This window comes from Gastrolobium bilobum, unplaced genomic scaffold (genome assembly GCF_033153095.1).
Source record: "Gastrolobium bilobum isolate Gb01-03AN ecotype WA unplaced genomic scaffold, APGP_CSIRO_Gbil_v1 utg434, whole genome shotgun sequence".
Taxonomy (NCBI): domain Eukaryota; kingdom Viridiplantae; phylum Streptophyta; class Magnoliopsida; order Fabales; family Fabaceae; genus Gastrolobium; species Gastrolobium bilobum.
The window spans coordinates 1-27261 of NW_026898888.1; the positions used below are offsets into that span (position 1 = coordinate 1).

Genomic DNA, 27261 nt, shown 5'->3' on the forward strand with positions numbered 1-27261 from the left:
CTCATCCATACTTGATCTATGTCATTGAATATATTGGTGCGATGACCATGGAAGGTTTAGTTACGCTTGAAAGTGACAAAAGCCGCCATGATCTCATATTGATATAGGAGGTGGACCAGATTGTATCTAAGGAGGAATCTAAAGAAAAATAGCATACAGTTGCGCACTAAAGATATACGATATAATTATCTCAAGTTAATATGTGGCCCAAGTGGGAGATTGTTAGGAAATTATATTTTCTAATAATTATTGTGGGTCACATATTATATTAATAATTATATTGTGCTATTTATATATATTGGGTAAATTAAAGTGATCAGTTAAATATTCCCAAATAGATTCCTAAGTGAGTATGGGCTGAATGAGTGGATACCGGTGTTGGGCCAACTAGGTATAATGAGAGTTTATTGGCCCAACAATAAAGATAAAAACAATATATAAGGGTTATGGTCCCCAATACGTCAAATGAACAACCCTAGTTTCTCTTCCCCATCAAGAGAGAGACGACACACTAAGGAATAAGGTTTTAGGGTGATTTGACTGAGGAAGACTACAAACCTCAAGAAACAAGATCAAAGTTATTCCGCTGCAATGGAGACAGGTATGCCTCCAACTTTATGTTGTTCTTATTTTTCTTTATGATTTGGTATGATGGATCTTGGCTTGTAGGTGATAGTTATCACCATAAGGTTTAGAGGAATTAATTTTTTTTGATAATTGTCACATATTTATTACCACAGGTATGTTTGTTACTTGGCCAAATAATAACCTTCCTGTGGGCCGATCACTATTCGCATAAGCAATAAACACACACATGATCATACAACATATGTTATTTGGCCAAACAATAACCTTCCTGTGGGCCGATTAATATTTGTATAAATAAAATATATTTATATGACCAACCTATTTGAAATCAAACTAACCTTCTATAAATTTGGCCACTGTGGCGGCTAACAAATCTATCATATTTAATTTCAAATAGAAACCTTTAGGGATAATAAATTCATTTAAAACCAAAATAACGACAATAAAGAAAATTATTCTTTATCAATCATATACATACATACTTTATCATTATACCATTAACAATAAATACCTATTCATTATAAGGCTTAAAAATTGATGAACAAACAACGCACAAGTAAGCCTTTTCAAATGAAAGCTTGAAAATGATGCATAATATCCAAAAAAAAATAATTATATTTAGCTTTTAACAAAGAATATCAAATATAAGGAAAACCCCAAAACCAAAGACCTTAAACATTTGATTTCTTTCAAATCGTAAGTCCAAAATTTTCTAAGAGAAATCATTGTTTATTCAAAAAATTCAAACAACAAAACCTCATCGATTATAAAGCCAAATTTCTTCCAAACAATCCATCTATTCACAGATTCAAAATTTAAATAATAAACCCTTATTAAACTGTGAATCCTAGTTTTTTTCTAAAAAATGTAGCTTTTGTTCCAAAACCAAAAAATCACCGTCATAACACTACATAGCTAATACAAAATACATAAGATGGAACCCACGTTAAAAAAATAATAAACTTTATGCCAAAAGAAAATAAAGCAAAACTTTTCAGGATTAATCATATATAAAAATCACAAAACTTAATTCCCTCATAATTCAATATGATGATGGCTCTGATACCAATTGTTGGAATTTTTAATTCCTCTAAACCTTATGGTGATAACTATCACCTACAAGCCAAGATCCATCATACCAAATCATAAAGAAAAATAAGAACAACATAAAGGTGGAGGCATACCTGTCTCCATTGCAGCGGAATAACTTTGATCTTGTCTCTTGGGGTTTGTAGTCTTCCTCAGTCAAATCACCCTAAAACTGAATTCCTTAGTGTGTCGTCTCTCTCTTGATGGGGAAGAGAAACTAGGGTTTGTTCATTTGACGTATTGGGGACCATAACCCTTATATAGTGTTTTTATCTTTATTGTTGGGCCAATAAGCTCCCATTATACCTAGTTGGCCCAACACCGGTATCCACTCATTCAGCCCATACTCACTTAGGAGTCTATTTGGGAATATTTAACTGATCACTTTAATTTACCCAATATATATAAATAGCACAATATAATTATTAATATAATATGTGACCCACAATAATTATTAGAAAATATAATTTCCTAACAATCTCCCACTTGAGCCACATATTAACTTGAGATAATTATATCGTATATCTTTAGTGCGCAACTGTATGCTATTTTTCTTTAGATTCCTCCTTAGATACAATCTGGTCCACCTCCTATATCAATATGAGATCATGGCGGCTTTTGTCACTTTCAAGCGTAACTAAACCTTCCATGGTCATCACACCAATATATTCAATGACATAGATCAAGTATGGATGAGTGGCATGGAAATTACATGCAATGTGATCTTACCATACCTATTTTCAACTGGTCCTACTTTAATCTTTATGAGATCAATCCTAAATTTTCTGCATACACAAAGCAGAAACACAAGCACAAAATATAATACATTCAGAGGGAAAATATCATTGAATTCTTTATTCTGCAGAAAACAAACATAAGAATATTTCATTTATTTATTTACATAGAACACCAACATAAAGAACTCCCACTAAACCGTAGTGTCATCGAACAAAACAACACCCATATGAGCAGTATGCTCGTGAAAGACCTTAGGCACTAAGCCTTTAGTAAGCGGATCCGCAAGCATGAAGTTCGTCCCTATGTGTTCTATGGAAATCTGACCACTCTGAACTCTTTCTTTAACAACCAGAAACTTTATATCGATGTGCTTCGATTTTAAGAGCTTCTGTTGTTGTTGGAGTACAACACTGCTGACCTGTTGTCACAATAAATCTTTAGTGGCCTTTCAACACCACTTACTATATGCAGCCCTGTGACAAAGTTTCGCAGCCATACCCCATGGTTGGATGCCTCAAAACAAGCTACAAATTTTGCGGCCATAGTAGAGGAAGCTACGAATGTCTGTTTAACACTCTTCCAAGAAATAGCTCCTCCAGCCAACATGTAGACATAACCTGACGTGGATCTTTTACTATCTTGGCATCCAGCAAAATCAGAGTCAGTATATCCGACGATCTCTAATTCATCTGACCTCCGATATGTAAGCATATAATCTTTAGTTCTCTTTAAAAACCACATAACCCTCTTGGCTGCTTTCCAATGATCCATTCCTGGATTGCTCAAGTATCTTCCTAACACTCCTACTATAAATGCTATATCAGGGCGAGTACAAACCTGGGCATACATAAGGCTTCCTACTGCCGAAGCATAAGGTACCTTTGTCATTTCTATCATCTCAAGCTTACCTTTAGGGCATTGGGCGAGACTAAACTTGTCTCCCCTAGATATGGGCGTATCTCCTGACGTACAATCCTTCATGCCAAATCTATCCAAAATCTTTTCAATGTAGGCCTTTTGTGATAACCGTAGGATACCTTGAGCGCGATCTCGAAGTATCTGTATTCCTAAGACAAAAGATGCATCACCAAGGTCCTTCATCTCAAAATCTTTAGTGAGAAGTTTCTTGGTTTCATGCAATAAGCCTATATCGCTACTGGCAAGTAAGATATCATCAACATATAGTATCAGGAATATGAATTTACTCCCACTGAACTTGTGATACACACAATCTTCCACTAAGTTCACCTCAAAGCCATAGGAGATAATAACCTGATGGAATTTGTGGTACCATTGACGAGAAGCTTGCTTAAGGCCATAGATGGACTTTTTCAATTTGGAAACCATAGACTTTGAATCTCCCAATACAAAGTTTTCTGGTTGCACCATATAAATTGTCTCATCAATGTTGCCATTGAGAAACGTTGTCTTTACGTCCATCTAATGTAGCTCCAAATCCAAATGAGCCACAAGCGCCATTATTGTCCTAAAGGAGTCCTTCGTAGAAACCGGAGAGAAAGTCTCTTTATAGTCTATGCCTTCTTTCTGAGTGAAACCTCTAGCAACTAGACGTTCCTTATATCTTTCGATGTTGCCATTTGAATCCCTTTTGGTTTTAAATTTCCATTTACAACCAATGGGTTTCGCACCTTTAGGCAACTCAATAAGATCTCAAACGTCGTTGTCTTTCATAGATTGCATCTCATCTTTCATGGCATCAATCCATTTATGAGCATTAGAGCTTTCTAAGACTTGTTGGAAGTTGATTGGATCATCTTCCTTCAAGCTTAAAATATTTTCATGCTCTTGAAGAAACACAATATAATCATCCGGAATTGCATTTCTCCTTTCCCTAGTGGATCTCCTTAATGGCACTTCTTGAGTTTGTTGAGTTTGTTCTATAGGTGGCATAGGGGGTGATTCATTATTGTCTTGACCCAAAACAATGTCAGGGACCAAAGCCTGTTCCATAACAATGTCATGAACATGGACCTGATCATTAATTGCTTGTTCCGTAATTGCATCTTGACTGATGACAATAGTAGGAAGAGAAATATTATTTTCTTCCTCATCAAAGACAACATTCCTTATTTTATCTTCCCCCCAAACTCAACATCCTCAAGGAATCTGGCATTTCCCGTCTCCAAAAAGGATCTTGTAGTGGGATTATAAAACTTAAAGCCCCGAGAGCGTTCAACATATCCAACAAAATAGCAGCTGATTGTTCTTGAGTCCAACTTTCTTTCATTTGGCCTATAAGGCCTTGCTTCTGCTGGACAACCCCAAATTTGTAAATGCCTTATGCTAGGTTTCTTTCCATTCCATAGCTCATAAGGGGTTTTTGTCACTGCTTTGCTGGGAACCCTATTAAGGATATAAACTGCAGTCTTTAGTGCTTCTCCCCAAAGTGATTCTGGCAATGAAGAATGACTAAGCATACTCCTCACCATGTCTTTAAGAGTCCGGTTTCGCCTTTCCGCAACACCATTCATGCTAGGTTTTCCTGGCATTGTGTATTGCGAGACGATTCCACACTCCTTTAGGAAGATCGCAAAGGGCCCTGGACGTTGTTCACCTGATCCATCAGATCTACCATAGTATTCACCACCACGATCAGATCTAATGGCCTTAATTTTCTTGCCTAACTGAAGTTCAACTTCAGCTTTAAATTCTTTGAACACATCCAATGATTTTGACTTCTCTCTAATCAAATATAGGTATCCAAATCTTGAATAGTCGTCTATGAATGTGATAAAGTATTGTTGACCATTCCAAGAGGCTATAGGAAATGGTCCACAAATATCCGTATGAATCAATTCTAAGACGTCTGAAGCTCTGTTGGAACCTATTTTCCTTATGTTTGTCTGTTTCCCCTTTATGCATTCAATGCACACCTCAAAATCATCCAGATCAAGGGGTTCAAGAATTCCATCAGTCACAAGCCTCTGAATTCTTTGTTTAGAGATATGACCTAAACGCTTGTGCCACAGAACCAGTACCAACAAACTAAAGTGAGAGTCATACCCTTCTTTTCGCGCTATGCCTAGTATTTGGAACACTCTTTCTTCATGTGTCCAGATTTCTTACAAAAGAAGCAGGTGAATTCCTGGTCCTGCTTCTTTTGCTTCTTTGGCAAAACATCTGCATTATCCTTAGCTCTCTTTCTTTTCTTGTCTTGAGAGGTTGATGCCAAGTGAGCACTATCAGTCTTCTCTCGCTGTAACCTCTCTTCCTCTTGCACGCAGTGAAAAATGAGCTCATTAAGAGTCCATTTTTCCTTTTGAGTGTTATAACTCACCACAAATTGACCGTATTGTCAGGGAAGAGAGATAATAACTAAGTACATGAGCAACTCAGAGGGCAGCTCTAACTTTAATGCCTTTAGTTTTCCAGCAAGATTAGACATTTCCATAATGCACTCCCTTATGTTTCCCTTTCCTTTATACCTTATGTTTATGAGTTTGGACAAGGTTTGACCAATTTCAGCCTTTTTATTTCGAGCAAAGTATTGCTCGAGTTCCTTCATAAACAACTTGGCATCAGTAGTCTCAACAATCGAGCCCCTAAACGCCTCCGGAACGCAACGCCTCCGGAACGCAACGTTTCATGATCATCAGACACATGCGATTTGAGCTTTCCCACTTCTCAATTTTATCCGTGTTTGGATTTTCCTGAGTGGAAGTGGATTTCTCAGTCCTTAGCGCATTGTCGAGATCCATGCAGCCAAGAACAATTTCCACATTCTCTTTCCACAGCTTGAAATTTGCCCCATTAAGCATAGGAAGCATATTCATTTGAGCAACATAATTGGCAGCGGTAGCAGAAACTATACAGAGAACCAAAAAAGATAACATACTAATAACATGTCATATCATATATATTCATACACGATATAGACAAATAATCCGAAGTAAAATGAGTTTATTATAAGATACCTAGCACAACATTAATATTTAGTTTGTGGACAAAAATATCAACTTGTAAGTGGTACTCTTAATGTAGTAATCAAACATTGACAATAAGTCCTGTCAAATCATAGTCTTCCTGTGGGCCGACTATGAATTACATGGAGAATTCTTGATAATTGTCACATATTTATTACCACATGTATATTTGTTACTTGGCCAAATAATAACCTTCTTGTGGGCCGATCACTATCCGCATAAGCAATAAACACACACATGATCATACAACATATGTTATTTGGCCAAACAATAACCTTCCTGTGGGCCGATTATTATTTGCATAAATAAAATATATTTATATGACCAACCTATTTGAAATCAAATTAACCTTTATAAATTTGGCCACTTTGGCAGCTAACAAATCTATCATATTCAATTTCAAATAGAAACCTTTAGGGATAATAAACACATTTAAAAATAAAATAACAACAATAAAGAAAATTATTCTTTATCACTTTAGTTTTCATTTGATTGCAATAATTCATCACAACCAGTAACAATAATAACAACAATGAAAAATTATATAAGTGGAACGTACATATATAACGTTTAAACAATTTGAACGCCAATATGTTGTGCAACCAATTGAACCCGATCAACATATTCATTGCAACAATTTTAAGGCCAATAGAGACGGTGATTTGCAGCAATTCATTTTGTCTCCATTAACAATAAATACCTTTTCATTATAAGGCTTAAAAAATAATGCACAATCGACGCACATGCAAGCCTTTTCAAATGAAAGCTTGAAAATGATGCACAATACCCAAAATAATAATAATTATATTTAGCTTTTAACAAAGAATATCAAATATAAGGAAAACCCCAAAACAAAAGACCTTAAACATTTGATTTCTTTCAAACCGTAAGTCCAAAATTTTCTAAGAGAATTCATTGTTTATTTAAATTTGCAATTCAAACAACAAACCTTAATTATAAAGCCAAAATTTTTCCAAACATTCCATCTTTAAGAAGATTCAAAAGTTTAAATAATAAACCCTTATTAAACTGCGAATTCTAGATTTTCAAAAGATTGTAACTTTTGTTCCAAAACCAAAAATTACCGTCAGGGAACAAAAATAACACTATATAGCTAATACAAAATACATGAGATGAAACCCACATTCAAAAAACAGTAAACTTTATGCCAAAAGACAATAAAACAAAACTTTTCACGATTCATCATATATAAAAATCACAAAACTTAATTCCCTCATGATTCAATATGACGATGGCTCTGATACCAATTGTTGGAATTTTTAATTCCTCTAAACTTTATGGTGATAGCTATCACCTACAAGCCAAGATCCATCATACCAAATCATAAAGAAAAATAAGAACAACATAAAGGTGGAGGAATACCTGTCTCCATTGCAGCGGAATAACTTTGATCTTGTCTCTTGGGGTTTGTAGTCTTCCTCAGTCAAATCACCCTAAAACCGAATTCCTTAGTGTGTCGTCTCTCTCTTGATGGGGAAGAGAAACTAGGGATGGTATTTTTGACGTATTGGGGACCATAACCTTTTATAGTGTCTTTATCTTTATTGCTGGGCCAATAAGCTCCCATTATACCTAGTTGGCCCAACACCGGTATCCACTCATTCAGCCCATACTCACTTAGGAATCTATTTGGGAATATTTACCTGATCACTTTAATTTACTCAATATATATAAATAGCACAATATAATTATTAATATAATATGTGACCCACAATAATTATTAGAAAATATAATTTTCTAACAGAAGGCATTCGCCCAAAACCAATTTCAAAACCAGAAACACAATATATACATTTCGTAATGCAAAACAAATCATATGGATGTCATAATTTCATAAATTACTTCACTAATGTCGCAACGCTTCTCAAGTATTCAATCACAAAAATATATATACTTCATAAAATCCATAATATCCTTCCACAACATTTCTTAATACAATCTAAATCAAGATATTTATCACATATCATCATAACTAGTGTAATTGTCATGAAAACCATTAAACAAAGCAAGCCATATAACTTGGCTTTTTGACCCTTATGACCCTTAATTAATAATTAATTACCAAATTGCCCTTCATTTAAAACTATTTCGAAAATTTACCCTCCCCAACAAACATAACACCAATCTGCCCATGTTTGACCGTTGACCATGAAGCCTACCCGGGTACACCCTTACCTACCCGGGTATTTTTTGAAAATTTTTATCTACCCGGGTATGGAGTGGTGTACCCGGGTAGAGTTCTTGAATCTGGGAAAATGGTTGAATTATTTACCCGGGTATGGAGGAGTGTACCCGGGTAAACATCGACGGTAAGGTTTTTAAATACCCCAGCAGCCCCATTTCGAAAACCCACAAAAGGGGTACCCGAGTAGAGCTGCTGGAGGTGTGTCTTCTTGAGCGATTTCAGGCATAATCTTGCACCAATTCGTCTTGTTTCTGATCATCATTTGCGGACCTTGCAACCTCTCTGCCTTCTACCGATTGAAATCGATCAAAGGTGCATTTTTTTTTTCAGTTTTTTCAATTATGTTCTGATTTCTGTTCTGATTCATTGTATTTTCGTTTATATCATTTGATTCTGTCCGAATTATTTTATCAATTTGTATGTCATACGCTTACCCTAACCCTAACCCTAACATGTATCTAATTTCTGATTTTGGTTATTTTTTCAGTTTAATAGTGTGACGCAATGACCTCTAGACGCGTTTCAAAGCTGCCAGTGACCCATTCCGAGAGAAGAACCAAGAGTCGTCACGATGGGTCGTCATCCTCTCAGCCCCAGGCTGCTTCGAGACAGGCTCCGGACTTGACGTTCGGATATTTGTTTGAGGATGACATACTTGCACACGAGAAGTTCGTGAAGTTTTTCATGACCCGGAAGATCTGCGAACCGAAATCACTGGATTCGGCATTCTTCAACCTAGAGCGTTTCGACATTGTGCTGCTTCTTGAGGAGACACATTTACTTCACCTGGTGGAGATGCGGTGCCCATACTCGAAGGTTATGGTAAGAGCCTTATTTACCTGGGTACACTCCTCCATACCCGGGTAAATAATTCAACCATTTTCCCAGACTCAAGAACTCTACCCGGGTACACCCCTCCATACCCGGGTAGATAAAATTTTTCAAAATATACCCGGGTAGGTAAGGGTGTACCCGGGTAGGCTTCGTAGTCAACGGTCAAACAGGGGCAGATTGGTGTTATGTTTGTTGGGGAGGGTAAGTTTTCGAAATAGTTTTAAATAAAGGGTAATTTGGTAATTAATTATTAATTAAGGGTCATAAGGGTCAAAAAGCCCATATAACTTTGTTTTATGTTATCTTGTCCTTTAAAAACGGTTATGTTATGGACTTGATATAAAAGTCCACATTTTAGAGGGCCCAAGAAGAACTAATAGCTAAGAGAAAAATTAAGGAAAAATTTCTTAATTATACTAATCCTAATGAGATAGTAATGAATCAAGAATTTGACCTCCAATATTCATAAGAGGCCCATAAGTCCACTCTTGTCAGATAACTCATCTATAAATCAAGGGTTAAGTCAATCAGGTACAAACACTTGAATCTTTTTTTTAGTTGTCATATGTACACACCCCTCTCTTTGGCTATGTTGTCACTATTATAGTACATAGTGATATGCTATTTTTCAAGGTACCTATCTTATAGGTACCTAAGAGAGAGCATTTAGATCATATATAAAGATACCAATTTATTATTGGACATCTCTATCCTTCTAGGATCGAACATGTTAAGTAAATAATGATGCATTATTTCATTCAACTTGAATTAAGGCCCATTTATTTCAACTTATTTATTAGAATGTATATATTTTTTTCAAAAGCACTCACAAGAAGTTGAAAAAAAAAACCAATTATGTTCTCAAAATAATCTGTAGTCTATTTACATGGAAATTAAATAGAATACTTGTAGTCTATTTTATAAAATGTTTTAGAATTTTATTTTAAAAAGTTGAAGATTAAAAATCACCTCTCCCTTCTCATCAAGTAAAATAAATAAACACATTGAATAATGCAAATATGAAAGAAATTTCACAAACCAATAAAAATTTTTAATTGTGAGATTAAATAAAAGAATCAAACCTAACTTAGCTACCATTCACCATAAAAGAGTGATCATACTAGAAAAAGGATTTATTATTTTTGTTTTTTTTTATAAATTTTTTTTTCCGCCACACTTATATACAATGAATAGATTTCATCATAATAAGAAGAGAGAAAAAATTAGTGAGATGTGATGTCCATTCACTTCTATATAAATATGACAGAAAGACATAGTAAAAATAAAAATATATTTTTATATAATAATTATAACTAAATTGAAAGGAACCAAACAAAACAAAATAAATAAAATTTATTCTCCTAAGGAAATAAACCCAACCGGCGAGGAGCAGCAAATGCAACCTAAAAATCCAAAGTGAAAGAGAGGATTGAGCTCATAGAGGCAAAAGGGCATTCATTCATTGTTCTTTTCAATTCCCATTTCTAATGGCTTTTACTTCTTGTTCTCTTGCTTCCCAGTTTCTCCCTCTCAGAAAGGTTTCTCTAATAAACCCTTTTCACTCAACAAATTTCTCTACTGTGCCATTCCCTGCGGTTCCTACTCGAATTACACAGCCACTGTTTTCTCCTTCAATCTCAACCTGCTTATCAGTATCAGCATCCAAAAATAACGAACAACCAGCTTCTTCTTCTTCTTCTTCAAAAGAGAAGGAAGAAATTGAGGTTGAGGTTGAAGTGGAAGAGGAGCTTCCATGGATTCAGGAAAAGGCTTTGGACTTGGTCGAGTACACTGGCTCCGTCACCCAAGCTATTCCCGGACCTAGAGTGGGTCCCACCTCCTTGCCTTGGATTCTCGCCATTCCTCTCGCTTACGCTGGAATCACTTTCGTTATTGCATTTGTTAGGACCGTTACCAAATTCACTTCTCCCAAAGCTAAACGCCGCAGACTGGTTTGTCTCTCCACCTTTTTTATTTTATTTAATTTTTTCATTTTCTTGGTCACTAAACTATGTCTTAGGAACATTTTTCGTATTCGCTCGAAAATTGATCTATCATGGGGTTATTAGAGATGATATAGACAAATCAATGATTATGGATAGTGCATTAGAATAAAGAATGAATAAATGATAACTATGAGATCATCTCAGATGAGAGGGTAGAAGTTACCTACCTACCCATGTTCTGTCATATTATCATGTATAGGAAAAAATCTAAAATACTACTATTGCATTGATTGCTCAGTGCCAAGGTGATATTATAACTATATAGTCGGGAGAGTGTATAGTTATAATTAGAGCCGGCAAAATGGGCTCGGCTCGGTGGGCCAACTCGCCCCACCCGCCAAACGGGGTGAGATGGGCTGAGTTTTTCAACCCATCTCAAAAGCAGGGCGGACTCATTTTTTGGCGGGCTAAAATAGGCTCAGGCTGGTGGGCCAACCTGCCCAACCCATCAAATGGGGCGGGGCGGGCCGAGTTTTTCATCCCATTTTCAAAATAGGGGTTGGACGGGCTGACTCATTTTTTAGCGGATTGATGACAGGGTGGGGCGGGCTGCCCATTTTGCCACCTCTACTTATAATATTAAACTTTTCATAACGTTGAGTACCCAGTACGATGGATGTACTAAAAATTTGTTCCATGTATAGGTGGTGAGACATCTGACTTAATATATTTAAAATAGGTTCATGTCTTAGGTCTACTTTTGCAAATAATATTATTTTAGTTATTTTTTCTTAATACTGATATGCTGAAAGAGGTTAATAAACCCGGGCTAAGCCTTTTAATATTTAAATATAGGATAGACCAAGCTTATAATCTAACCTATACCAGCTTCTGGCTCAGGCTTAGGCTCAATATATTTTACGTAGATCTTATTTATTTAAATCAAAGTCTAGCCTAGCTTAGCTCATTTATATTCCTTACCAGAATTAAAATTTGTTGAGTTAGCTTGAGACAATTATATAATTTGTTTCCAGGTTGGTAAAAATGCTACTCTATGCAAGTCCCTGGATGATTTGTTTCAAAAAGGAAGAAATGAAGTCACGCTTGATGCTCTCAAGGAAATTGAGAATAAGGTGAGGTGCATAATGCTGTGCACATTTCCATTAAACATTGTCTATGGTCACTCTTTTTTGTTGAATAGCATGTGGCTACATTTTCTATCTTGGAATTTGAGAATCAATTTTCAAATTTGCCTTCAATAACTGTAGAGAATCATCATTGTTGCTGAAGTATGTTGGCAGCTTCCCTGGAAGAAATTATGCTAAGAAACTGGTAGCAGTAGTAATCTTAGCCAAGTAGCCAACACAATAAAATCTTTATCTCTTGTGAGAATCAATCAGGAACCAGCTAATTATAACAAACATCAGTAAAAATTGTTAATCACCAAGAGACAAGAGGTATTCATTGTAATCCTTGTTATATTAAACTACACAACATTGGTGCTATTATATAGCAAACCAATTGAAGAATACAAAGAGACACACTCAATGTGGGACTTCTACACTATTAACATTATCACTCTTAACACTCCCCCTCAAGCTGGAGCATATAGATCGTATGCACCAAGCTTGTTACATATCTGGTCTATCCTAGGTCCTCTCAAAGACTTAGTAAATACATCAGCTAATTGATCATTTGAGTTGACAAAACGAGTGACTATATCTCCTGAGAGAACCTTTTCCCTAAGGAAATGACAATCTATCTCAATGTGCTTAGTCCTTTCATGAAACACTGGATTTGAAGCAATATGCAAAGCAGCTTGATTATCACAAATGAGAGATGTTGGGCCAGTGTCTCCAAACTTGAGTTCCTTCAGTAGCTGTTTTAACCAGATGAGTTCACAGGTAGCTGTGGCCATGGAGCGATATTCTGCTTCAGCACTTGATCTAGCAACTACACTTTGCTTCTTACTTCTCCAGGAAATCAAGTTATCTCCAACGAATACACAATACCCAGAAGTGGATCTTCTATCAATAGGAGAACCTGCCCAATCAGCATCTGGGTATCCTACAACTCTGGTATGACCTTTGTTTTCATAGAGAAGACCTTTGCCAGGAGCAGTCTTGATGTACTTGAGGATACAGATTACTGCATTCCAATGATCTTCACAGGGAGAATTCAAGAACTGACTTACTACACTGACTGCAAAGGAAATGTCTGGTCGAGTAACTGTGAGATAGTTCAGTTTCCCAACCAATCTTCTATACCTTTCTGGATCAGAAAATAGCTCCCCCTGATTTGGTAAAAGCTTGACATTTGGATCCATAGGAGTATCAACGGGCTTAGCATTTAACAATGTTGTTTCCTCAAGAATATCCATAGCATATTTTCTCTGTGATAGTACAATGCCATCTTTGGATTGGGCCACTTCTATCCCTAAGAAATATCGGAGTCTTCCAAGGTCCTTTGTTTGAAAATGATGGCACAAATGTTGTTTTATCTGAGTTATGCCATGAGTATCATTACCTGTAATGACGATATCATCAACATATACTACCAAATAAATAGAACCTGAATCAGAGTGTCTGTAAAAGACTGAGTGATCAGCCTCACTTCGAGTCATGCCAAACTGCTGCACAACAGTGTTAAACCTTCCAAACCAAGCCCGGGGAGACTGCTTTAGACCATACAAGGATCTTCGAAGACGACAAACTAGGTTAGACTCCCCCTGAGCAACAAACCCAGGAGGTTGCTCCATATAAACCTCTTCCCGCAGATCACCATGGAGGAAAGCATTCTTTATGTCCAGCTGATACATAGGCCAGTGATGAATGGCTGCCATAGTAATAAAGAGGCGAACAGAAGTCATTTTTGCCACGGGAGAAAATGTGTCACCATAGTCAAGGCCAAATATCTGAGTATAACCTTTAGCCACCAAGCGGGCCTTAAGACGGTCCACCTGACCATCCGGACCAACTTTAACCGTGTATATCCATCGACAGCCAACAACAGATTTCCCAGAGGAAAGGGGAACCAGATCCCAGGTACCACTACTATGAAGTGCACTCATCTCATCAATCATGGCCTGTCGCCAACCAGAATGTGATAACGCCTCACCTATAGTCTTAGGAACAGATACAGAAGAAAGAGAAGAGAGGCAAGCAAAATGGGATGGTGAAAGACGATGATAACTCAAATTTACTAAATACCTGGGAGGGGGACGAGAATCACGAGTACCTTTCCGGAGTGCAATGGGCACATCAATGTCAGACGGAAGGATCGAAGCTGCCAGAGGAGATGATGACGGAAGTGAGTCCACAGGAGCCTCAGTAACAATAGGGGCAGACTCGGTGGGGGCAGGGTCCTGGGGAACAGGGGGACGTTGCCGACGATGATAGACCTGGAGGGGGGGAACAGGGGCGGGAACATCGAAAGAAGGAGATGGTGAAGGTATAAGGTTGAGAAAGACACAGAACACCATTGTTAGAAAGACAAAAAAACCATGATACTCTGAAATACTACACTATCACGATAATTATGGCACTGCTTAATATTGTGAATCTCATTTTGTTAAACCAAGGACTAACTGCTACTAATTGCAAATGCAGATCAGATGTGATTAACTCGACATAGTCAATTGCTTATGAATGCAATATAAACATTGTATTTTCTCTCACATATTAATGTCTAAGGTTGAGATAACTCTGTAATGAAAGTCTTTGCTCCTATTTAATTCTAGGTTTTGGTTTGTTTCTATCCCAGTGTCATGTTTTATCATCTTCCTTGAGTCCGGGTTTCATTACAGTTGATATTATGTTGTAGTTTTACAAAATTAATAAGAACAACAATCCATCTGAAAGACCATAATTACTAAGGTAATGTAAAAATTTACCAGTATCCTGATAATATTCTTTATTGTACATAGATTTAACATAATTTTTTTGCCTGTATAACCTTAGGGGAATTATTATTATTTTTTGTTAATGTCTTGATGTTTCATTTCCTAAGCATGATAAGTTTTAAGATTCAACTGTTTCTTCGTGCAATTAAGTGAATAATTAAACAGTTAGGTTTGCAGTTTTTCCAAGTAAAGGATCTTATCATCTGTCTAGATCAAGAAAATATTTCTTAGCTTTCCTGTTTGTTGGCTGGGGAAAATCTCGTGGAAAACCAATTTCTGTTTGCTGCCTTCCCATACTTTTGTGTGCTTGTACATACGTGCCATCTGATTTTAAGTAACAACTGAAAATTCATATCCAGACAGGTTTTGATTTGGAAGGAATTTTGCGGAAGTATATCCGTTATGCTCTGAATGAGAAACCATTCAACCCTGACATGGTAGCTGATTTAATTCAGATTAGGAAAGCTTCTATGTTAGATGACTCACAAGTTGCCGAGGTTCTGAATGAAATTTCACGACGAATTATGCGAGACAAAGGTAATGAATTCTTAACATTGGATGGGATATTTATTTGAGTAGTCCTGATGCAACGTAGTATCTTTTAGCCAATGCTGTCTGGAAAAGTAATCTGATGATGAGCTGTGAAACAAATTAATTTTCTCTAGCTTGTTTGTATATTTAGAAAGGGTTTGTATCTAGATCCATGATGTCAAATTCAAATGGATTTGTTTTTTGATACAGTGGTCAGACATAAGTTTGAAACTATGACCTCCTACAAACTACCCAATCCACTCACCACTAACCAAATGACTTAATTGAAATGGTTTTTAAATGCACGAAGTGCAGCACAGAATACTATTCTTAATTTTCTTAATTTCCTTCCATGCTTCCTGCCATAATTGATGTTACAGTCTAATGTGTAGGTGACTTGGCCATAAAATAACTGAGGCAATTTTTATTTGATGTTATTTGAAATTTTCTTTTGACTTTTTTATCATTGAATTTAAGTATAAATTTGTTGTTGAAGAGAATTCTTATATTGTGTAGGTGTAATAGCTTTTAATGGGAAATAACTGAGTGATTATGGAGTGAGAAAATGTATAATATGCAATAAATAGGAGCTAAATGAGCTATCCTCTTATTCAGAAGGGACTTTAATCAACCTACCAATGCCATGTTACCTTTTCCTTCCAAAATTACTATCTAATGTGTTTTCTATCTTCCTCGATACTTGCTATTCTACCTAAATGTTATTACAGAAAAGAATATATGGTTAGACATTGATGTATTTCATGGTTTCTTTCTTTTGTCAAACTGTCTTTTAAAAGATTAATCCCTCACCTTATAAAGATTTGTCAAAACAGTCTCAATCTCAAGGACAATCAACTATACTCTGGCCATGTGGCTCCTGTCGTGATTGCTCTTTCATACTGTCCTGACTATGACAATCTAACAATATGAGGAATTAGTATGGGGCAATGTTTATAAACATATTTTAAATGCATTTTCTTGTGTTACATTTTTTGTTTTTGTTTTGACAAATGCAGTATCTTGCCATCCCTAACTAGTTTGGGATAAAGGTGATGCTGATAATTGCAGTCTCCATTCCAACTCATCCCAAACTGTAATTTGTTGATGCGCTATCACTAACAAGATAAACTAATCTTTTACTTTTTTAAGTGTCAAACTCTAAGGCTATGTTTGGATTGATGGAAAGGGATGGAATGGAATGACATTGGTTTCCATTATTTGGATTGTTTGAAAAAGGTAACTCCCCCCCCCCCCCCCCCCAAAACAACAACCACAACCAAAATCAGTTTGTGTGGGTAAGGTATGGAACCAATTTATTGTTTATTAATCTCCTTACCATTCCGATCACTTTCCAAATGATAGAATGGAACCTTTCCATTCCATCATAAAATATTCAAACAATGGTATGGTAATTGATGAAATATAAGACTGAAATGTATTTTTCATATATTGATTGACACCCAAAGGGATCTTTATATACAGATTACAAGGTAGTTAAGGAGTTGAAGTAATAATTAAAATACACAGTAACCGAAGAGGCATCACACTACTCAAAGGAACAAGTAGCTAGAAACAAGTAGAAAACTCTAGAATATTCTACACTCTCCCTCAAGTTGGGAGATATATATTGATCATCCCCAACTTGCTAATTAAATCCTCAAAGATGGGTTTGTGTAATCCTTTGGTGAGAATGTCGGCTGTTTGCTCCTTGGTAGGTATATATGACAAACATACACTACCCTCCTCCAATTTTTCTTTGATAAAATGACGATCAACCTCCACATGTTTGGTTCTGTCATGATGTACAGGATTTTGAGCAATACTGACTGCAGCCTTATTATCACAATAGAGTCTCACAGGTAGAGAATAAGATATCTTTAATTCTCCAAGGAGCCTTCTTAACCAGATTCCTTCACAAATGCCATGGGCTAGCGCCCGAAATTCTGCTTCTGCACTGCTTCTGGCAACAACAGTTTGTTTCTTACTTCTCCAGGTCACAAGATTTCCCCAGACATAGGTACAATATCCTGAAGTGGATCTTCGGTCCATAGCAGAGCCAGCCCAATCAGCATCTGTATAGATTTCTATCATCCTCTTGTGTCCCCTTTTAAAGAGCATTCCTCGACCAGGGGTGTTTTTGAGGTACTTGAGGATTCTATAAACAACACTAAGGTGTTTTTCCTTAGGAGAATGCATGAATTGGCTAACCATGCTAACCGCAAATGCAATATCAGGCCGAGTGTGAGATAAGTAGATCAGCTTCCCTACCAACCTTTGGTATTGCTCCCTGTCAACATCTTTTCCATCTTCAATTCCCAATTTAATATTGGGTTCAACTGGAGTTTCTGCAGGCTTGCACCCAAGCATACCTGTTTCTTGTAGCAGGTCTAGAATATATTTCTTCTGAGATAAGGAAATTCCCGCCTTGCTACGAGCAACTTCCATTCCAAGGAAATATTTGAGAGATCCAAGATCCTTTAGTTCAAACTGACTAGCTAAACCCCCTTTTAAAGATTTTATTTCTTCGCAGTCATCACCTGTGACAATTATGTCGTCAACATAAACAATGAGGATAACAATTTTGCCACTATCGGAGTGTTTAAAAAATAAAGTGTGATCAGTCTGAGCTTGGATAAATCCTCTTTCTTTAACAACACGAGTAAACTTTTCAAACCACTCTCTAGGGGATTGTTTAAGTCCATAAAGAGATTTCTTCAACATGCATACAGAACCATCTCCCTGTTCAAAACCAGGTGGTGGATCCATGTAAACTTCCTCATGTAAGTCCCCATTTAAGAAAGCGTTCTTTACGTCCAATTGATGCAAGGGCCAATCAAGGTTGGCAGCAAGTGATAGTAAGACTCGGATAGAGTTAAGTTTGGCAACGGGAGCGAACGTCTCCTAATAGTCTATCCCATAAGTCTGAGTAAATCCTTTGGCAACCAATCTGGCCTTATATTTGTTGATGCTGTTATCTGCATTAAATTTTATTGTGAACACCCATTTGCAACCTACAGTTTTCTTTCCTCTGGGAAGTGCCACAGACTCCCAAGTTCCATTTTTTTTAAGAGCATCCATTTCTTCAAAGACTGCATCCCTCCATTTAGGGTCATTAAGTGCCTCTTGGATATTTTTTGGTATTTTTGTACCGTCTAATATAGTGTTGAAAGCACGAAAACCTGGAGATAACTTTTCATATGAAATGTGATGAGAAATAGGATGAGCAGTGCAAGATCTAGTACCTTTTCGAAGGGCAATGGGCACATCTAGGTCAGCTGTACCAGTGTTCTCAAGTGGATTGCTGGAACTAGGACTCGGGTCAGAATCCTGGCAGTCTAGAGGATCTTGAGGAGATTTTCGCCTGCTGTAGAATTTTCCCCATTTACCGGGAGGATCTCCAGTCTCTGGTACAATTGCTGTCCTTGTCTCCTGTACATTAACTCCCCCTGACTCCAAAGGTAAAGAAACAACATATGTTTCCAAGGGTAAAGGTAAGACAGTAGAATTATTTGGATTCCAAGACTTGTCTTCATTTATACCAATAGACTCCCCCTGAAGAGAAGTCGAGGGAAAAAATGATTGTGTTTCACAAAAAGTAACATCCATAGAAACAAAGACCTTTCGAAGAGAAGGTGAGTAGCACTTGTAACCTTTTTGATTAGGAGGATATCCTATGAAGACACATTTAACAGACTTATGATCAAGTTTGGACCTTTGATGTGGAGGAATATGAACAAAAACCACGCAGCCAAACAACTTTGGAGGAAGGGAAGAGAGAGCCCGAAAGGAGGGAAAAGAGCGGGTAAGGCAAGATATGGGAGAATGAAAATTCAGGACGCGAGAGGGCATCCGATTGATGAGATATGAGGCAGTCAAGACAGCCTCCCCCCACAGGTATTTAGGGACATGCATTGTAGACAAGAGGGCTCTAGCAACTTCAATGAGATGTCTATTTTTCCTTTCAGCCACCCCATTTTGTTGAGGGGTGTTAGGACAAGAACTTTGATGGATAATACCTTGCTTGGTTAGGTAATCACCAAGAACAGAATTAAAATATTCAGTACCGTTGTCAGTTCGCAGGATTTGGATAGAGGTCTGGAATTGAGTTTGTACCATAGCATGAAAATTTTTAAAAGTGGCTGCAGCTTCAGACTTATCTTTTAGAAGATATACCCAGCATACTCTAGAATTATCATCAATAAAGGTAATAAACCAACGAGTTCTAGATATATTTTTTTCACGAGCTGGGCCCCAAATATCACTATGAATCAATGTAAATGGAGACGAAACATGATAATCTCTAGGGAAATAAGAAACACGAGAGTGTTTTGCAAACTGACAATCATCACAAAAAAAGGAACTTGGTTTTTTGTTGATAAATAAGTTTGGAAGCAGCTTTTGAAGATAAAAGAAATTTGGGTGTCCTAAACGACGATGCCACAACAAAACATCATTACAATCGTCTGATAAACATAAAGAGTGATTTGCAAAAAATCTCTTTTCATGAGAATCTTCTTCAAAATAGTAAAGCCCTTCTTCCTCTCTAGCACTGCCAATCATCAGCCCCGAATCCTGTTCTTGAAAAACACAGGTTTTGGCAGAGAATTTAGCAACACAATGCAATTCAGAGGAAAGTTTACTAATAGAGATAAGGTTACAAGTAAGAGAAGGGACATGAAGGACAGAATTCAGAGTAATATGTTCAGAGAGCTTAATGGATCCCTTTCCCGCAATATTAGAGAAACTACCATCAGCCGTCCTTATTCGTGACTGGTGATAATAAGGGTATAAGAACAAAACAGGGATGCATTACCTGTCATATGATCAGAAGCTCCCGAATCAAGAATCCAACGACTACTATGATCAACATGGAATGCCATACCTTGTTGAGCAACATGACTAGTTGCCTTAGCAGATTGAGACATCACCTTCTGAAATTGCTCATAATTCTTACCGTTTAAACGGTGGTTAGTAATCTGTATAGCTGGGTTGTCTCCGGAAGACGAAGAACAGGGAAGAGGAAAGACACCGGAAACATTACCGGATGATTTTTCAGAATGCTTATTCTCAGCCTCAATATTTTCAATTTCCATTGTTCAAAATAAAAAAACAAAAAAAACAAAAAAGGAACACCAATCGTTCAGAACTGAAAAATCACGAAGAGGAACCAACTGGACCCAACAAGAAGAGTGCTCCAATCGTGATTTAAACCCCCAGAACAGGAAGAGGAAGGCCAGGCGAGCCGTTCTGTGAAAGCCGCGTGACAAACGGAGGCCGGCAGGGCGGCGCGTGGCTCACACGCGCCGGAGAGGCAGTTCTGCAGTGGCGGCGCGTGGATGACTTTCCGGCGACGGGGCTGACGTGGGTCGACTCGGAAATGGCTTCTGAGCCCAATGGTGGCCTTGGTTTCGTGATTGGAGGGGTCCAGATATGGTTTCTGAGTTATTTTAATAAACAGTGAAAAATGGAAAACGGAAGGAAACGTGAAGGTTTACAAGATGACCACAGGATAACCTGCTCTTGATACCATGATGAAATATAAGACTGAAATGTATTTTTCATATATTGATTGACACCCAAAGGGATCTTTATATACAGATTACAAGGTAGTTAAGGAGTTGAAGTAATAAATAAAATACACAGTAACCGAAGAGGCATCACACTACTCAAAGGAACAAGTAGCTAGAAACAAGTAGAAAACTCTAGAATATTCTACAGTAATTTCATTCTCTTACATCCTACTCACTCCCATTCCATTCCACCTGTCATTACATATCCAAACGAAGCCCAAATTCTCTGCCTATTGGTGAAAAGTGTCTTGTAGGCATATATATATATATATATATATATATATATATATATATATATAGGAATCATGTTTTATAAGAAAACAGGTTGGTTATTTTGGTACATGATTTGAGCCTGTTGTGCTTAAAAGGCCCAATTGGCAAATAATTCTAGCCTCAAGTAGTTCGTTAGCCTTGGACTGAGTCAAGCTTGATTCGAGAAAAGAGGATCACTTTCTTTTGGAGCCAAACTGAGCTAGGCCACTTTGGCTCATTGGCATCCCTAGCTGTAGAGTAGACCATCTTATGTTTTAATGTCAAACTGTCTATTATTCTTTTCTCTATTCTTTGTTTGTGCACCTGGTTTATAACACACGTCTTGTGCACATCTAGCAAAATATCACTACTTGGTTTCATGCAACGGTTCTCTCTTGTCAATAAGCTTGCTTCAATGTAATTATGTTTTTGTTAATATGTTTTAGTGGCTTTAACATCTTGTTTTACACCAGTTGAAACTTAGAATTCGGAATCTGAACATTTTTGCTTCTATGTTCATGTACAAATGTTCTAGGAAGCATAAACCAAACTTCAAATTTGAAGTAGTTGTTATTGTGAAGTTGCAATTCCTTATTGAGAATGTTGTTTCTCAGACAGCAGCATACTTGAGGTGTCATACAGACCCTTGTTTTCTTCTGAATTTGGTTTCTCGTTACTTTTAAAGCTGTTTGGAAGCTAATAGCAACTTGAAAGTCAGAAAAAGGATGGCTACTGGTGATGAGGGAGAACTGATCTGTCCCCCTTCGCCTAATTTCTTATTATCATTCAGCGCATGAAATCAATTTTTTTCTGCCCAGATATAATCTAATGAAGCTGTTTTAAGTTGGGACATTATTATCTCTATTCTCTGACTTCAATTACATTTTAATGATTTTTAGGCCCTATTGTGATGGATAAGTCAGGTTATACTGAAAAGGGTTTTAAAAGAAAACTAGCTGTTCAGGCCCTTTTTGGGAAGATCTTCTATCTGTCCGAGGTAAGTGGCCGCAAACAGTCAATTTGATACAAATTCTGTTCGACTCTTTCTGTATGTAAAATACAATAAGTGCCGTTAAGTGCCTTTGGTACCATTGGATTCGGTAGCCTTTATTTTGGTTATTTGTTCAACAATTATTAGGGACCAATAATACTGAAATTAAATAACAGTGGTGCAAAGCAATATTACAGGAGAAATTAATGTTTTTCTTAGGGAAGTACGTAGTTAATTTTGTAAGGAATAGTTTTATTTTAACTTTCAACATAGGGGAATTTATTGCTTGCTGCACTGAATTTTTCTGATACTTCCTTTCTTCTTCTTCATCATTTTTTTTCTTTGGTAAAATGCTAATGATCATACTTGTAATTGTGTGTGTTATGTGTTTAATGTATTACTTCATTAAATTTTTCTTCTGTTTTTCTGATTCCAGCTGCCTGAGTTCTGTTCCAGAGATAGCTCCTTAGTTGTCAAGGAAATCTTCGGAGTTACAGAGTATGCTCTATATATATGCTTGGTTCTTATGGTTGTTTTGGTTCCTATTAGCAATAGTGGACTCAGAATTTTTTTTTTTATGTCTGCACACTTAGAAGTCGGGGTTCAGGGGTGGCGCCGCAGAATTTTCTTTTTAAAAATCATGATCGTAATCCAATTTTTTCTTCCACTTCAAAAGTAAAGCTTTGGTGAATTAACCAAAGTTTTAAAGAAATAATCGATAATGATAATTAAAAAAAAATAAACACCACAAAAAGACATTTGTAAAATATAGTATAATTGTAGGGTTTAATCGATCAAAAACCCACCTCTGTCGATGTCTATTTGATCCAAAGTTGGCCACTTTTGCTTCACGAAAAAACATAAAAAATCCCGTGAGATTCTCCTCCACTTGATGAAGATTGAATTTCAGGAATCGTTGATGTCTATTAAGGTTTGGAGCTAGTAAGGTTTATGTTTAAAAAACAAAAAGAGACAAAGTAATGGGCTAGGGTTTAAGCTTAAAGCTTTTAATTGTAGGGGGTTGGTTGGGTTGGGCCTATCTTTACCTTTTTCCTTTCAATCTTCGTATTTCCTTTTCTTTTCTTCTTTTACTTGACCTGAATCACCTACTATGTGAAAAAAAAAAAATTCCCAACTTTGTGTCTGCAAGTGCAGACAATTGCAACAAAGTGGGTCCACCGTTGCCTACTAGTAAAAATAATTCAAATAAAAAGTGAAAAGAATCAATGCTTAGCATTTTACTTCTAATTATTATATATTTTCTTTGAAGTTTTTTATAGAACTTGATATCTCTATCAGCATTCTCACATATAGATCTCATCAAAGATGCAAGATGCTACTGATGCTAGAAGTCCATTCGAGCATTTCCTTTTTTATGAACAAAACTGTCTCTGTTGTCAGAATACTAAAATTGGATTAAAATCTGTGATAAACATGCTCAGATAGAATGTGTTTTGGTTTTCTTTTTCTCAGTGAAGATGCTGACAAACTCAGATTACACACGGTCTCTGAAGCTGGCAATCTAGATGCACTTGAGAAGATGGTTGATGGTTCAGATTCGGAAGATTCTGGCGAGGTTTCATCTGATACCTCTTGATGCATATCGTATTTCAGTGTTCAGCTTTGGAAAAGGTTAAAGAATGACTTGATGGTGCAAATTCTACAAACCCATCATCTTATCCCATCCAAAAACTAAAATCAAGAAAGTTCAGAGGGCAGGGCAGGGATTAAATTTTGTTATTTTGGTACAGCTTCTTACGTACTTAAAACTCTCAAGATCCCTTGGATTAAATTTTGTGCTTTTGTTACACTTAGTACCATTAACGTTTCGTGCGGAGAAATTGAATTAGCAAAACTATTATAGAGAAATTTCGGATATAATATAGAATGATGTTGTGTATGTTCATTTGGGATTGCACTTTGACATAGAAGGCGCCAATTTCTGGATCCGATTTCCATTTCGAATGGTGTGGTTGGGCTGTGTTTTCACTGCTTTATATATATGTATGGGATTGAGTTTCTCATCTTGCTAGAGAACTCACCTAGTCACCTCCTTCTTGTAGAGAGAGACTCGGCAGATATTTTTTTTTTTTTTTTTAAACTACAAATGGGTCCCACATCAAAAATTGTGTCTGCTACAAGAAAAGTGCTGTTGTAGGAGATCTATAATACCTCTCTCCCTCTCTCTTTATATATATATATATATATGGGAAAAATATTTTCGCAGTTAATGCAGAGAATTATCTATATTTATTTCCAAAACGATGTCGTTTTGGTATTAAAATCTTAAAAAATTATAAATATAAAGACTATTATAACCTTAAAATAAATTAAAATTACAAAAACACCATGATTTTCGTCTTAAAACGACGTCGTATTGGCTTGCTGCAGATAACTTATCTGCAGTAACTGCAAGAAAAACGAACCCTATATATATATATATTAGTGCAAATTATTAAAGCCTCTTGCCACTTAAGAACTACATTGCTTAAAGAAACTTTAGATTGTTTGGTTCAAGTTTTTTGTTGAGATCCCCGTGCATCTGAGTTTGGCAATCGATGATGTTTTTGTTTGGTAAAGGAGATATAAAAACTTATCCACCAAAGTCATTTGTCTAGCAATTCAGAATCAAATGCAAAAATAGAAAAAACGTACTATTGAAGTTGTCCAATCTCAATGTGGTATTTGCATATAACCAGGCAAGTGAGAAAAAGTTGACAGATTCACAAAATTTAACTCAATTTTCTTGATAAATTTTTTGCCAACCAAACAATTTTTTTTTTAATTTTCTTACCAAACTCATTTTTCTACCATATTCATAATAATTGCATTTACCTGATAAAAAAATATCTCCTCAATCAAACGCTCCCTAGGTGATTAAGCGGAATCCATCCATATGGACAAGGTTATCATCCCTCACTTACATCCAAATCTTGTGGAGTTGTGAGGATTGAATCCGAAAATATAAATTGAGAACATTAAAGGAAAATCACCTAGCACATGAATCAATTGGTAAGAAATTATTTTAGCTTAATAAATAATTTTGAATTTGAGTTTATGGGAATGTTGCTGTATTAAATTTTGGTAAGGTGAGTTTTGTATCATACTCGCCTCGAATCGAATTAGTAGAATAATTGATGAACCGATCGATGATACAAACACAATCCTTGGATAACATTCTTGGATTAAAGGAATATCAAACGGTTGAAAAACTAAGGAATATCGTACCGTTGAAAAACTATAGTCCGAAACGTGAGTTTATCAGTCCAGGAGGAGTAAACTCAATATTCTGAGTCCGAACCATTTTCTTTAACTAGTCAATTAAGTAGTAACTTCAATTTATGTGTAAGTGTAACGCATGTGTCTTGTTAGAATTAAAGTATTTGGTTGTTGTAGTTGAAGCATTGTCATTTCTAAATGCTTTATTAAATCTTTATATTTTAGTTTAAGCATGAATTTGTTAGAGGTTGGTTGTATCATGTATGTCATTTTGTGAATTAATTTACCTACTACGCATTTACTTTTACCCCCTTAAAATTTTATTTCAAGTTACCACTGGATGCATTCAACTGGTTTAAGAGATTCTACTATATTTGTACTCAAACGTGTGAGTATATGGGTGTATAATAGGTGGTGATGTCCCAAGAGCACTACCAACACTCTAGTCATGCTACTAACTTCACACAGTTACTTCTAGACAATTTACATAAAAGTGAGGTTAAATCTAATTTTCTAACTCTATCTAGCTTTTTTGAACAATATTAGTCAATATTCAAAAATTAACAACTACTTGTATTTGCCAATATATATAATATGTGGATACGATATGCCACACTTGAAATTTTGAGATTAAGGGTGTGTTTGAGAGTTTGGAAGGGGACAAAAAAAAAATGAGGGGTATTTTCTTCCTCTTGTTTGAGTTAAGAATTCCTTTCATATACCTCCCAAATTGGGGGACTCTGATTTTAAAGGTGAAAAGTATTTTGGAGGGTTTTAGAAAAATACTCAATTCTCTTCCTCCATTTTTTTAAACTCACAAACAAGAAAAATGTATAAGTAAAATCTTCTTTTTCCTTTTCCTCTTAATAATAACTCCCCAACATAGCCTAAATATTTTTGGATCCCTTCTTCCCCTCAAGTAAAACCCAAAATACTCTACCCGTCTCCTAGCCAAACACCTGACTAACCCGAGCCCAACCCGGCTCTGATACCAACCATACCAAGTGGGTCTGACACCATATCACAATCCAAAACCTTAGGCATTAGGTTTATGGGTTCTCTCACTTATATGAACTTCACTTAGTCTATTACCAACCAATGTGGGACTCATCACTCTTGAATATCTCGACAATCTCTCCCTCAAATGTGAAATCTACCATTGATATGTTCCCCCTCAACATAGTACCCCAGGGTCAAAGTAGGGCAAAGTACTCAACTCGCCTCCTAGCCAATGCTAGCTCGAGCCCAACCCGTCTCTGATACCATTGTCAGGCGGGTTCAGGGGAAGCCCGTGACGGGGGACTACCACCAATGGACTAAGCCTACACCAACCGTAACAAATGGATTTGACACCACATCTCAACCCAAAATCTTAAGGCACTAGATTTATGAGTCCCTTCACTTATATGCATTTTACTTAACTCATTACCAACTAATATGAGACTTATTAAA

The 27261-nt window shown here is 36.5% G+C and overlaps 1 protein-coding gene across 2 annotated transcripts; it reads left to right on the forward strand.

Moving 5' to 3' along the window:
- The first annotated feature begins 10797 nt into the window (after window positions 1-10797).
- Window positions 10798-24521, forward strand: LOC133285092 (uncharacterized). 2 transcript variants are annotated; one of them, XM_061482264.1, is made up of 6 exons: window positions 10798-11351; window positions 12380-12478; window positions 15606-15783; window positions 22499-22596; window positions 23027-23088; window positions 24064-24521. In XM_061482264.1, exons 1-6 carry the CDS (start codon window positions 10887-10889, stop codon window positions 24185-24187), a joined length of 1026 nt encoding a protein of 341 aa, XP_061338248.1. In that variant the 5' UTR covers window positions 10798-10886; the 3' UTR covers window positions 24188-24521. The 2 variants fall into 2 exon arrangements, with proteins under 2 accessions (XP_061338248.1, XP_061338249.1); XM_061482265.1 differs by having other exon boundaries at window positions 15702-15783.
- The last annotated feature ends 2740 nt before the right edge of the window (window positions 24522-27261 follow it).

Bases quoted from the DNA above. Each gene is read 5' to 3' on its own strand.
- LOC133285092 (XM_061482264.1), top strand. From the start codon at position 10,887: ATGGCTTTTACTTCTTGTTCTCTTGCTTCCCAGTTTCTCCCTCTCAGA. The intron at 12,479-15,605 runs GTGAGGTGCATA...ATTCATATCCAG, and splicing joins TCAAGGAAATTGAGAATAAG to ACAGGTTTTGATTTGGAAGG. The intron at 23,089-24,063 runs GTATGCTCTATA...TCTTTTTCTCAG, and splicing joins GAAATCTTCGGAGTTACAGA to TGAAGATGCTGACAAACTCA.